General features: G+C 34.7%; 1 protein-coding gene across 1 annotated transcript; it reads left to right on the plus strand.

Moving 5' to 3' along the window:
• Positions 1-4437: 4437 nt before the first annotated feature.
• On the plus strand, positions 4438-11017 carry LOC127126806 (phenylalanine--tRNA ligase, chloroplastic/mitochondrial). Its single transcript, XM_051055802.1, has 11 exons — positions 4438-4610; positions 4816-5050; positions 6275-6465; positions 7050-7256; positions 7333-7450; positions 8715-8791; positions 9077-9256; positions 9407-9451; positions 10028-10132; positions 10495-10608; positions 10717-11017. The coding sequence occupies exons 2-11, from the start codon at positions 4846-4848 to the stop codon at positions 10765-10767; spliced, it is 1293 nt and encodes a 430-aa protein (XP_050911759.1). The 5' UTR covers positions 4438-4610; positions 4816-4845; the 3' UTR covers positions 10768-11017.
• The last annotated feature ends 2334 nt before the right edge of the window (positions 11018-13351 follow it).

The raw sequence follows: 13351 nt of genomic DNA on the forward strand, positions 1-13351 counted from the left end.
ATGGACAATGTTTTGAACTTTGTGTTAAGACTCACTTAGCCTTAGTCTTTCATGATGGGCTTTAAATCATCAGGCCCATGGAAATCCGTCCCTACACCCTTTTTTAAGTTGTATCCCTCTCTCCTGAAACCATGGCATTGGGCTTGGGGCTAGTAGGCCCATTACTCACGCCCACCCCTCCATTTACTAACTGCAATCTCTCTATTACTGAAACACAAACAAACTTTGGGCCTTCCATATGAATCCCTCAAGGCCCATCAACTCTATTTTGGCCTCACAGACCCTGCATACATGCATACATCTCCTGTTGTTGTTTACTTGTTTTTTTTTTTTTATATATATTTCTTCTTTACTCATACTTCTTTTTAGCGGCTTTTTTTTAGTTAATTTTTTTTATGCATTTTAAATTGATTTTTTTTTACATGGAAATGTCTTAGAAAATAATATGCTTAAATTTTAGTTGCATTCTACATTTGAACCATACATTTTCATCTTTTCTTTAAAAATGGTTAATCATGGAAAAACTTGGTGAAACTTCTCTTGCAGTCAAATAGCTTTATATGACTTTTGTTTGAGGACAAACAAAGTTTTAAGTTGGGGAGAGTTGATAAATGTCAAAATATAGTAAAACGACACATTGAATTAGTGCCCTTATTAACTTGTTTCATAAGTTTCGGGTATTAAAACTCCAAGAATTATGCAAATACTAGTTTATTAGGATCACACTTGGGTTTCACAATGTGCACCTAATTTCAATGTATTTTGTAGATATTTTTTGCAAGATAGGATATTGGTTCAAGCAAAGCCAGGAGCAAAGTTTCAAGAACCTCGCTTAGCAAGCTCAAGCAAAGGCAAAAGCGAGGGCCAAGCGAGCTCAGGGCGAGTGAAGTCAGAATATCTCAAACCTTCATAATCAACATTTTCGCCTAATGAGACCTAGCAAGCTCCAAGCGAGTGAAGTCAAAATGTCCATGATTCCTAAAATCAGCAATTTCGCTTAGCGCAAGCTAGCAAGGTCAAAGCAAGAAATCTCGCTAGGTGAGCTAACACTCGTTAAGCGAGGCAAAGTAGTTTGATGCTGATGTGGAAGAATTATTCATGGTAAAGAAATATCATATCGCTAGGCGAGATACTTGGTCACTAGGTGAGCCCATGTTTTCAGGAAAGGTATAAATACCATTCAAAACATAACCAAATTGGGATCTTCAATTTTTAGAGATAGAAAAACAAAGAGAAATAGGGGAAAAGTAGAATTCGAAGGATTGGAGGTGGATACACAAAATTGTCGAGAAATCAAAATTAATGCTTATTCATCTCTCTTCTTCTCATTTGTACAAAGCTACCATGAGAATGGGTAGCTAAATCTCTCTCTTGTTTGGATGAGATGTAATTATTCATACTCGTATGCATCTCTTTTGATCATTGTTGTATATGAACTAGTTACTCATTGATATTAATATTATCTTTGTTCCAATGTTTAACTTTATTGATTTAAACTGCTATTGAGAAATACTATTTGAATCTCGTTAAGATAGATTTGGATCTAACATTCATTACAATTATCGATTCTTAATTCTATCGTATTATTCAATAGGCCGAGAGATCATGATTAAACAATACAATTGAAATCCCATCATGGTTTAGACATAAATGATGTTGGTGAGCGATATGTGATAATGTTGAATAATAACTAGGACTTATGTAACCGATCAAGAATATACATGCGAAATAGGTTAACAAAATCTAATCCCAATAAGTTCATATCTCTGTTACTTCATTATTCATCTACCGCTATTATATTTCTTTAATTTACGCAATCAAATATCTTACGATCATCACTTAAAATCATATTAATTGTTGAACAACAATAATATCATAGTAGTTCATGTGGATACGATAAACAAAATACTTACTTTTGATTCTACACATTAAGATATATCATTTCCTACTCAGAACATCGTTGACATTAAGACATATCCTCGGACGTGCACATGTTTTCCCAAAAATCTACCAGTAAGCCTTTAAAAGGTCTTAGGAGTTTAGGGCCCATATTTTTACCTTTGAATTTATATTGTAAAGGACATCGGCTGAGCAACCACCATCTACTCGGACTCTTTTAACATTTAAACTCCGCATCTATAAACTAATCATAATGGGATCATTTTCGTGAGGTAAGACTCATTTTGCATCTTTTTGGAAAAACTAATTTCAGGTGAGGCAATTGTTTTGTTTGTGGGTTGGAAATTGGTGATATTCATTACTTGGTGGGCATATATCTTTCTCGATAAGCTAGTCACTTGGCCTCGTGCGAACCCTTCTTAAATCATATTTAAAGTGTGGGTAGCTTAATCGGGGTCATGCCTTTCTCCCTGACTCCGAATACTTATAGGTGAGGATGCTCCCTAGAAACCCGTCCTTGTTTTTTGTGCTCTTTTCCCCAAAATTGGGAGATACCCCCTACGTATTTATATAGACAACCCTCTTGGATTAACTTCTCAATTTCCCGCTTTAAGTGGTGACAATAATTTGTGTGGTGACCATGTATCTTGTGATACTTGCACCTTATCTTTGGCTCATTCCCCATCATATCTCCCATGGGGGTAAGGGGTTCAGGAATGACCTTAGTGTGGTAGATGTCTTGGAGGATCTATTCTGTCCTTGTTTTCAGTGGGGTGAAATGCTCCAAGGGCCTTCTGGCAGGCTTGAATGCAACCTTTTCTCAAGGTGGTATTGAGTTTTGATTTCTTCGTTGGCTTGGTACTTTGGGCCTTCCTCCATCTATCTTTCTCTTGCATTTCACGTTCTCTTTTCAACATTTCTTTCTTCTCCTTTGATGTAACATTCTACTCTTGTCACTATTTCTTCCATCAAAGTTGCCGATTTTTGGACCAGGTATTCGTTGAAGTGCACGACTTTGAGGTTGTTCTAGAAAGTTTCAACGAACATCTTCTGGTTGGGGTTATATACCTTGATGGTATCTACACTAAATTTGGCCAAATACTCATGCAAGGATTTAGAATAGCATTGACGAACATTGAATAAAATTTTAGTGGAAACCTTTATGTGTTTGCTAGCCGAAAAAAGATGAACCATCTTTCTCGTTAGATCCTGGTAGCTTAGTACTGAGAACCTTAGAAGGGTCATGTACCATATGAGGAAGGCTTCCTTGAATGTTTTGACCATCAATTTGCATTTCAACATGTAATCTACCATGATGGTAGCCATATGGGTGTTGATGGGGATTATGTGTTCTTTGGGATCACTTTTGCCATCGAATGGCACAAAAGATGGTGGTTGGAAATTGTCAGGGACTAAAGTATCTCAAATATCTGTTGTGAGTGATTGAGATTCTGTGAGCTCCTCCTCCTTGATCACATCTAACTTGCACATGTTGCTTCTATTGTAAATCATGGACACTTTTGTAATGCTTCGTCATTCTGTTGACACGATTCCTCCATATCCATTAGCTTTTTGCTATGGCAGCTTAGTCTTTGTTGTTGTTACTATTACAGACAACCATTCTCATCATGAGCTAGGGTCAGAGCGCTTTTGGAATAAGTGTGTGTGGCTCAGGTCAATTTTATTGGGCCTACGACGGACGTAAAATGTAGTGATCTACTAGTTAGGACCAATAAAGCCATAATTGAGTTCTATTGTGAGTTGTGTATATATGTTTTCATTGCATTCTTCTTCTTATATAACAGTTATGACTTGTCTTACACGAAAGTCCATTAGAGTCAGTTTAATGTGATTTCCCTCGATTCCTAGGCCCTCTTAATGGTGATTGAAAATCATACTTGATTGCCTAAATCTCAGACCATGATATCCGCAATTAGTCATAAATTTGTTCTCTGTCATATCTCAATCAAATATCACCTTGCGTTAGACTTGAGTCGTCATAACCAACTTACCTATCACCTATTTCAACCAACCTTGTTCTTGTGGATAAATAATCAATCCGAACGAGCTCTAGTGGGTCTAAGTTGAGTCCAGTTCATTCAAGAACCTGACCCAAGAAAATCAAACATATACAAAAACCCTCAAACATAAACGATGTAAGGGTAAAATTCTTTCCAAATAAATGCATATAAAAAAATCAAACATATACACTTAAATTTTTGTGTAAATTACGTATATAAAACATGTATTGCTTTTTAAATAAATAATAACAATATCTTGATAATTGATGGGATAAAATTGATTAAAATTGATCAATTGTTGTTTATATACAATGTAACAATTTTGAAAAAATAAAAATAAATAGTTTGGGGGGCAAATATATATGGAAATAGACTAATTATCCAAAAAAAAAAAAAATGTTACCCAAGTTCTATAGGTTTTCCGGATTGGCACCCGGGTTTGTGTGGGAGAGGTAACCGGCTCGATCAATCGAATTTTTTATTACCGTAATTTGGAAAATAAAGGCAAATGGTAACAATGTGAAAATACCCTTTTTATCCTAAAAACGCAATGTATGGGGCAAAAGAAAGAGGTCCGATAAGAGATGAAATGGAGTCTCAACTCTGAACTGAACTACACTTGAACTGCCACGGCCACGGCCACCGCCACCGCAAAACGCAGCCGGAGTTGACATTCAGCCACCACAAACAGTGAGAAATTCGTCCTTCATTATTCTTTTTTTTTCTATTCAGAATTACCTTCACTCCCCTCTTTGTGTCGGGCGCTGCCAATCCAGCGCGATTCGCGGCCGCCATAGCCGCCGTCCCTGCAAACGCACAAGAGAGTTGCGTTGCAGCCGAGAATAGCTCCACTAATAACTGAATTGCTCATCCTGCTTCGTTGAATTTTTGACAGAAATCGCGTGCAACAGTAATTTGTGCGGCAATGATGATCTCTTCCGTGCATACTACACTTTTTGTTGGAGCATCTCTCTTTCGTCACAGTAATAATAGCTTAAGAAGCTTAGCATTTTGTTTACCTTTCTCATCTGCAACTGCTTCTCTTTCCACTGACAAGCTTTCCAACAAGAAATGGAGGCAACCGGTTTTCTCTTCGTTGGACCTTGGCGGAGTCAAGATTACCAAACAAGGTACTTTGTAATCTACCATTCCTGATACAGTTAGTTTCTTTTATATGACCCACTTTTCTTCCTTGAGAAGCTAATAATCAAGCGCAGTAGAAGCTTATGGCTGAGTCTCAGTGTTTAACTGCAGGAAAGCAATTGTTTTTTCAAGAGACTTTAATTTTCTTTTCAAAGCTTACTTCCCTCTGCATGTAATTATGTAGCAACTCCTTTGAAGTGATATAATCTATTTTTTCAGAACCTATTAACCATTTGCAGTCCTCAAAATTCTCCTAGAATTTCTGGCAGTCCTCAAAGGCTTTTATACTTAGCTACATGTGAACTATAAAGTTCTCAGTTCTTCTTCCCCATTGTTTCAAATCATTTGAACCTTTGACAGGTGTTCTCTACAACCACAAATTGTGTAATAAATAATTAATGAGAATGTCTATCACTATGTGTTGGAATTTCTGCCTTAATTGTGGTCAGCTCCTAGTCGCCTTAGTTTCGGCGTTTGACTTGCCTTTGTTGCAGCCCCCAGCACCTTCATTGTGTTGGGTTTGAAGGGGTAGATTTAGTCCGACATTGCTTAGAGATATGACATGTGTTGTGTTTATAAGTGGGGGCAATCCTCACCTTACAAGCTGGTTTTGTAGGGATGAGTTAGGCCAACCTAAATTCTGAGATGATATCTGAGTTTATACTAGATCCATTGTTGGGCTTCCCGCATCGTCCATGCTTCGGGCTCATTGAGGCCCAAGCATGAGGGGGCGTGTTAGAATTTTTGCCCTAATTGCGGTCTGCCCCTAGTCGCCTTAATTGCAGCATTTGACCTGCCTTCATTGCAGCCCCAAACTCCTTCATTGTTTTGGGTTTGAAGATGTGGATTTAGTCCCACATTGCTTAGAGATATGACATGTGTTGTGTTTATAAGTGGGGGCAATCCTCACCTTACATGCCAACTTTGTAAGGATGAGTTAGGCCCAACCCAAATTCTAAGACTAAGTCCTATTTCCTCTTCTCCAAATGAATGACATTGAAGCCATTTTATTGCAGTTTTGTATTTGGATATGATTACTAACATGCAATTTACAGGGATGTTATGGGTAGAGTGTAACTTGTTTTTGTTTTCTATTTTTCTTGCTATGTATGTGCCTCTATGCGTGCAGTGTTACTTTATGTCAGGTTTTTTATTGAAAACTATTCTTTGGTTTGTGAAAATCTTATCATTTCTGCTTTTTGGTCTTTTAGATGTAGTGAGGGATGATCCAACAAACAATGTTCCAGACAACATATTTTCAAAACTTGGAATGCAGCTTCACAGGAGGGATCAACACCCTCTTGGGATACTCAAGAATGCGATATACGAGTATTTTGACACAAATTATTCAAACAAGTTCAATAAATTTGACGACCTTTGTCCTATTGTTTCACTGAAGCAGGTATGGTAAAATGCATCAAAATATATGTTGCACTTTGCTCCTATATGATGCATCGATTTTGTTTTTTGTTATCACATTGGTTCTGTAACTTCTGTTATTCAACTTTCCATAGTGAATACAAGTACACACTATGGTCCCTTATCAATGGTCCAACTGACAGCTAGCTAACCAACTAATTGGTTTCTTATCTTGTTGATTACTCCTTATCAATGTGCGGCACATTGAATCCTATTAATGTTGATATCTTTTCTTGTATATCACTTTAGGTTACTTTACAAAGACCATCAAAAGTTGTAAATAAACGGAAGTGCGTGACAATTTTACAAAATTATCCTTATTAATCAATGTCATAAATGTGTAGTGGAGTACAGTGGACTTGGAAGTGATACACATAACATTAATTTAAAATCGGAATAAAGTAATTGATGTTACATTGAAAACATAAAACAACACTTGTTTTAAGACATTTTTCTTTTGCTAATGTGATACTTAATATGGGACAGAGGAAATACTTCTTTTTGGTTGGCAAGGTAGATTGAACTTCATAACATTACTTCCTTCTAACGATCTTCTTTATGTTCTAGAACTTTGATGATGTCTTGGTTCCTGAAGATCATGTGAGTAGAAGCTATAATGATACATACTATATAGACCCTCAAACTGTTTTAAGGTGCCACACAAGTGCTCATCAGGCAGAATTATTGAGAGATGGATATACTCATTTCCTTGTTACCGGGGATGTTTATCGAAGGGATTCAATTGATTCTACTCATTATCCTGTCTTCCATCAAGTATGTCCCTTATGCAGTAACTGGTTTATTCTCTAATGACTACATTTATATAATTTCCTCTTCTTATATTATGTAGATGGAAGGCTTTCGGGTTTTTGTTCCAGAGGAATGGGAGGCTTCTGGGATGGATGCCACATCATTTTCAGCAGCAGACCTAAAGAAATGCCTCGAGGGTCTAGCGCGCCATTTATTTGGTATTTGCAAATAGTCAATGCACACATTTCATTTTTCAGTTGCTGCAATGTGATCATTGAAGAGGATTAGTAAGATAAATTAATTAAAGAAAACAAAAGAATTGATGTGAGTTTGATAGAAACTTCATCTTCATTTCATAAACATTCATACATGCATATTTCATTGTTCATGCATAGCGAAACAAATTTACTAAAAAGTTTCTATAGAGCTTTCGATTGTCTGAGAAATTTGTTTTATGCTTTTTTGACTGTGGCGGCGGGTTCAGGTTTTTGAAAGAACCTTTCTGCTTACACCTTCCCAGACCCAAAATTGTGAGCGTCTTGTGCATTAGGCTGCCCCTTAATGCTGTTCCTAAGTAAAAGAAATAAAAAATGACACAATTGTAAGATAACATGAACAGCCACAAGTGCATAATTTATAGCCTTTTTGCTTAACTGGGATAAAAGAAATGCCTCGAGGGTCTAGCGCGCCATTTAAAGAAATGCCTCGAGTGTCTAGCGCGCCATTTATTTGGTATTTGCAAATAGTCAATGCACACATTTCATTTTTCAGTTGCTGCAATGTGATCATTGAAGAGGATTAGTAAGATAAATTAATTAAAGAAAACAAAAGAATTGATGTGAGTTTGATAGAAACTTCATCTTCATTTCATAAACATTCATACATGCATATTTCATTGTTCATGCATAGCGAAACAAATTTACTAAAAAGTTTCTATAGAGCTTTCGATTGTCTGAGAAATTTGTTTAATGCTTTTTTGACTGTGGTGGCGGGTTCAGGTTTTTGAAAGAACCTTTCTGCTTACACCTTCCCAGACCCAAAATTGTGAGCGTCTTTTGCATTAGGCTGCCCCTTAATGCTGTTCCTAAGTAAAAGAAATAAAAAATGACACAATTGTAAGATAACATGAACAGACACAAGTGCATAATTTATAGCCTTTTTGCTTAACTGGGATAAAAGAATGACTCTCTACACAACAAGCTATGTTTATAAGTGTGCGCACGCAAATATTTATATGTACACACACACACACGTAAATGCAAATTGGAAATTATCATTGCCGATAAAAACATTGTCAATAGGAAAGTGAAATTTTTAATATTTCATGATGATCATCTCATTGTAAATTGTAATGCTAAAAAAGGATTCTGTGAAAAGCTATATTTAATCAAGGTGTCTGGTTGTGATTGTGAATATATATTCATTTGGAGCCAAGTATAATTTACAAAATGCTGATATATAACATTTTCCCTTGTACTTCAGGTGATGTAGAAATGCGATGGGTCGATACCTATTTCCCATTTACTAATCCATCATTTGAACTTGAAATATATTTCAAGGTATTCTATGTTCATGGTTGTCTCTTGAATGCACCACATTTGCGCAATTCCTTTTAATGGTTTTTGCCTCCAAAGTTATAGTGTCGATACACCCTTTGGTCCTTTCCTAGATCAAATTGAGGTTATATATATTTTTCCAGAAATTAAAAGACTGGGTCAAATCCTAAATCTAAGGCACTCCACATTAGGAAGCTCTGGGAAATATTTTCCAATCAAGAAAAAATATCAATTAAAGCAGGGATTTCTAGTTTATTCAGTTAATGTTGGATTTTTTTATTGTCTCAGGAAAAGTGGTTGGAGGTTTTAGGGTGTGGAGTGACAGAGCAAGAGATTCTGAAAAGAAATGGGGTATCTAATAATGTTGCTTGGGCTTTTGGCCTAGGTTTGGAGAGGTTAGCTATGGTTCTATTTGACATACCCGACATTCGCCTCTTTTGGTCAAATGATGAGCGATTTACCTCTCAGGTATTTATTGAATATTTTTGACAAACATCCTTCAATATTTTCACTTATTTTTTCTGGTTGTCAAATTCACTGCAAGGATGTATGAGTTGGTCATTCTGATAACTAATATAGTTTAATGTGTTACTTTCTTTTCTATTATTTTATTTACAGTTCTCCAAGGGCCAGTTAGGGGTCAAATTTAAGCCGTTTTCAAAGGTAACTTCTACACTACATCTGCATCTTTACTCCTGGTGTCTACATTTGTTGTCATTTTTGTGAGTAGTTAATAATTAGGAATTTTGTTATTTCTTTCAAAATAATACCGCAATTTTAAGTTGTAAGTGAATGATCCATTTGACTGAAAACATAAGACGGCACATATAATTTTTATGCAAAACTGTTGATACTTCTTGCATTGTTATTGATAAATTATGGGTCCAAATTGCAATGTATGATTAAAAATAGAAACTCGCCATGATTTAATGCTTTACTGTGTTAAAGGTCCTGTCTTGATTTGTTTAGATAACCAGTTGTTTTAAACAAATAAGTTTAGAATATAATTTCTGCATTTTTGTTTCAATTTGTCAAACAATACTTGTTTAGTATATGTAAATCTTATACCAGAGGGAGTTTAATCAAGTAATCTTACAAACACTTTTTTTTGCTTGGATCCCTGGTATTATATTCTGCATGCCGGACTCAGAAATTTCTATTTACTTTATATTGTGACTGGATAAATGAGAAAAATATTTTGAGGATATTCTAATTCTTCTCTCGGTTTTCCTCTTACAGTATCCTCCTTGTTACAAGGACATCAGTTTCTGGATCAATGAATCATTTACTGAAAACAATCTGTGTGAAGTTGTCAGAGGAGTAGCAGGGGATCTTGCAGAAGAGGTACATTATACAACTTTAAATAATTTGAGTCAATTTATCCCTGGTTATATATATTTAGGTTCTCAATTTAGCGGCTTTCATATTGTTTAATAGGGATAAATTGCATATATGAGATTATGAATGAGGAATAATATGATTTTCACATGGAGATGTAACTTCGAAACTCATGGATTACTAGATTTACTTTGTTCCTTGTAACTTCGGATTCTTATAATCAAGAAGAAAAAACACTTGATCCCCAAAAGGATTTACTTTTTGAGATTAGTCATTTTAGTTTTTAACTGGATTATGACGACCTTGTCCTCTTTGTGCTGCAAAAGTTTGGTCCCTTTCTGATTCTGTTTTGTTTCACGAAACCACAGGTGCAATTAATAGACAACTTCACCAACAAGAAAGGAATGACCAGCCACTGCTATAGGATTGCATATAGGTCTATGGAACGTTCTCTCACTGATGATGAAATTAACGATCTGCAGGTACTAAACATAATTATAAAATAAATCAGTGCAATTATAACTAGTTTGATGTAGCCGTGCTTTGTTTCGGATGCTAGTACTGACTTTGTTTTTCCTCCATCAATGCAGTGGAAAGTAAGAGAACTGGTGCAGAACAAATTGGAAGTTGTCATAAGATGAGCTTCAATGGGTTTTATGCAGTTTTGACATTTTTGTCACAATTTTCTTAATGTAAAAATATTTAAACTCCCATTACAACATCTGAATAACCCCATAGACCGATGTATTTATTTTAGCATTGTGAATGTATACTACACAGCTGGCTAAACAGGAATGTGTATTTAGAACCTGTAGTATATCATGCTCAGCAGAAAGACACTGAATCCTTGTGAAATTACTTAGATTTGTATAAATTTATGATTTCCTTCTATTTTATCTTTGCTACAAAAGATCAAAGAAGACAAAAAAAGTAAAGGCAAAAGTTCTCCATGTCATATAGTGTGTTTGAATTCAAGTTTGTAAATTAATTTAGATAAATTTGATTGTGTTTAATTGCTGTTATATAAGTCTGTTTGAGTATAATATTAAGTTTGGTATCAGTTTGGTTAAAAAGGGATTTTGTTGCCATGAATGTTGTTTGGACAATGTAAAAAACCCTATGCAAACTAAATAGACTCTTCTATCGTGGAGGAAAAAAGTTGGATGTTTATAGAGAATGGGTTTTATATAAGTGCTCTTTTTCTATTGGATTCATTTAGTAAAGGTTTTTAAATGTTGGATTAAAGAAACTATATTTATTAACTAATGGGGATTGCTTATTGTACCCTTGAAATTTCCCTCTAACTTTATGTAAATTCAAAAATGTTCTCTTACCCTGTCCGGATTTTGAAATTTCAGATATACCTTTTGAAAATTGAAATTCGGATACACCATAAAGTTTGGAGTTTGGACAGTGGAATTCAAACAATCATATATTTTGCATTACAAATTCTTAAACCTTTTTATTTATGCATTTTTCTTTAAATCCTTCCAAATTTCTATGCATTACTATTCAATAATTTTGCTTCATTGTGTCAGAGTACTGCAAAAATAAACACGTTTACATCAGAAGGTCCAATTAGTATAAAACAGTTGTATAAAAGCATAATTAAATATTTATTACACCTCTCCTTCCCACGTCGCGGCATGGTTTTCATATCAAGGGAAGTGACATGGCCAGATTTTGATTTTCATAGACACAACCTGGACTTTTGAAATTCATATAAGAAGAAATTTGCAGCAAACTTCATACACCCAAACTCAAACTAAAATAAAGTAGGACGAACATGAAATAGCATTCCTATTAGATTGTCAATAATGTAGTTTAATTGTGAACTAGAAAAAAATGCATGCATAATAATTCGAAAAAGTATCGGGTTTTCGATTCGATTCACATGTTTTTTTTTAGTCTTTTTCATTTTCATTTTATATTTTTACGTTTGGATTTGGTATTTGTTTCAGGTATTTTGATTGTAATATGATGTGAAACGGGAGACAAAAGATAATTCTATACTGATATGACGTCCTCCCTATTATCATGACGCTCGTCATGATAGCTTCGTCACTACAAGATAAAACTTGAGGAATTTGAGCGCTAACTGGATGACGGGTAGGTCGTCACCTAGATGACGAATATCATCCCTCCACGATCCGTGACGACCAAGGCGTCAGAGCCATGACGTCCGTCATGGTTATGCAGTTTTCAGAATTGACCCCTGTACAAATTGGTAACTCTATAAATATGATTTTTGAATTCGGTTTTGATATTCAAATTTTTTAAAATTTAGTTTAGGAAGAAAATTTAGTTTTATTAAAGCATTTATTTTCTCATACCGAGAGATAACTGCACATTAGTTTAAGATTGTGCAAATTTTCTATTTTATTTACATTTGAATCGTAAGTTGTAATTTTACCGGCATCAGATTTCCAAAATTTTATTCTAACAATTATTATGTACTAGATAGTAGAGCTTTTCTTATTCTATACGTATTAGTTAGTTCACTGCATTTTCAGACTTTAGTGTTTCTCCTAATTCATTATTATCAATTGCATGTGTCTTGATTACTTGATTATTATTAGAATGTTTAATATCATTAATTATAAAATCCAATACTGTTTTTATTCTGTCTACAATATCTTTGGCTAACAAAGAGATATAAAATATATGATTTGTAGACCAAGGCCTACTAAGCATAAAAAAAATGGAAAATTCATCGTGGATGTTCTAATATCTATTTATAAATATTATTGAAGTTGAGAGTGTCGTAGAAGAATCGGTAATTCAAGTGTTATAATCGATTATTGTATTTTTGTAATCAATTATAGGGTGCAATATTTTTTTTCTTTAGAACAATTGTAACGGGTTATTGTAATTGGTTATCATCATGTTTAAATTGTTTTAAAAATAGCTGTATCGGTTAATGCGTTTTGGTAATCGGTTAAAGGCATACAATTTCAGTTTTTATGTTATTTTGAGTTTGTTGTTTGTGTCCCAATCTAATGTAGTTGTATATATACCTTGAAGGTATCAATGAATTAAATACCTAACATATTCTCACTCTCAATTGTATTCTCTCTAGTTCGTTCTCTCTCATTCACTCTCCACACTCAATTACTCCATTCTTATCAATCTTATTCTTCCAAGTTCTAACATTTGGCATCAAGAGTCTGATTTGATCCACCAAACACCTAGTGTGCAACATGAATTCAATTTCCAATGAAAGAA

The sequence above is a fragment of the Lathyrus oleraceus genome, chromosome 3 (assembly GCF_024323335.1).
Source record: "Lathyrus oleraceus cultivar Zhongwan6 chromosome 3, CAAS_Psat_ZW6_1.0, whole genome shotgun sequence".
Classification (NCBI taxonomy): domain Eukaryota; kingdom Viridiplantae; phylum Streptophyta; class Magnoliopsida; order Fabales; family Fabaceae; genus Lathyrus; species Lathyrus oleraceus.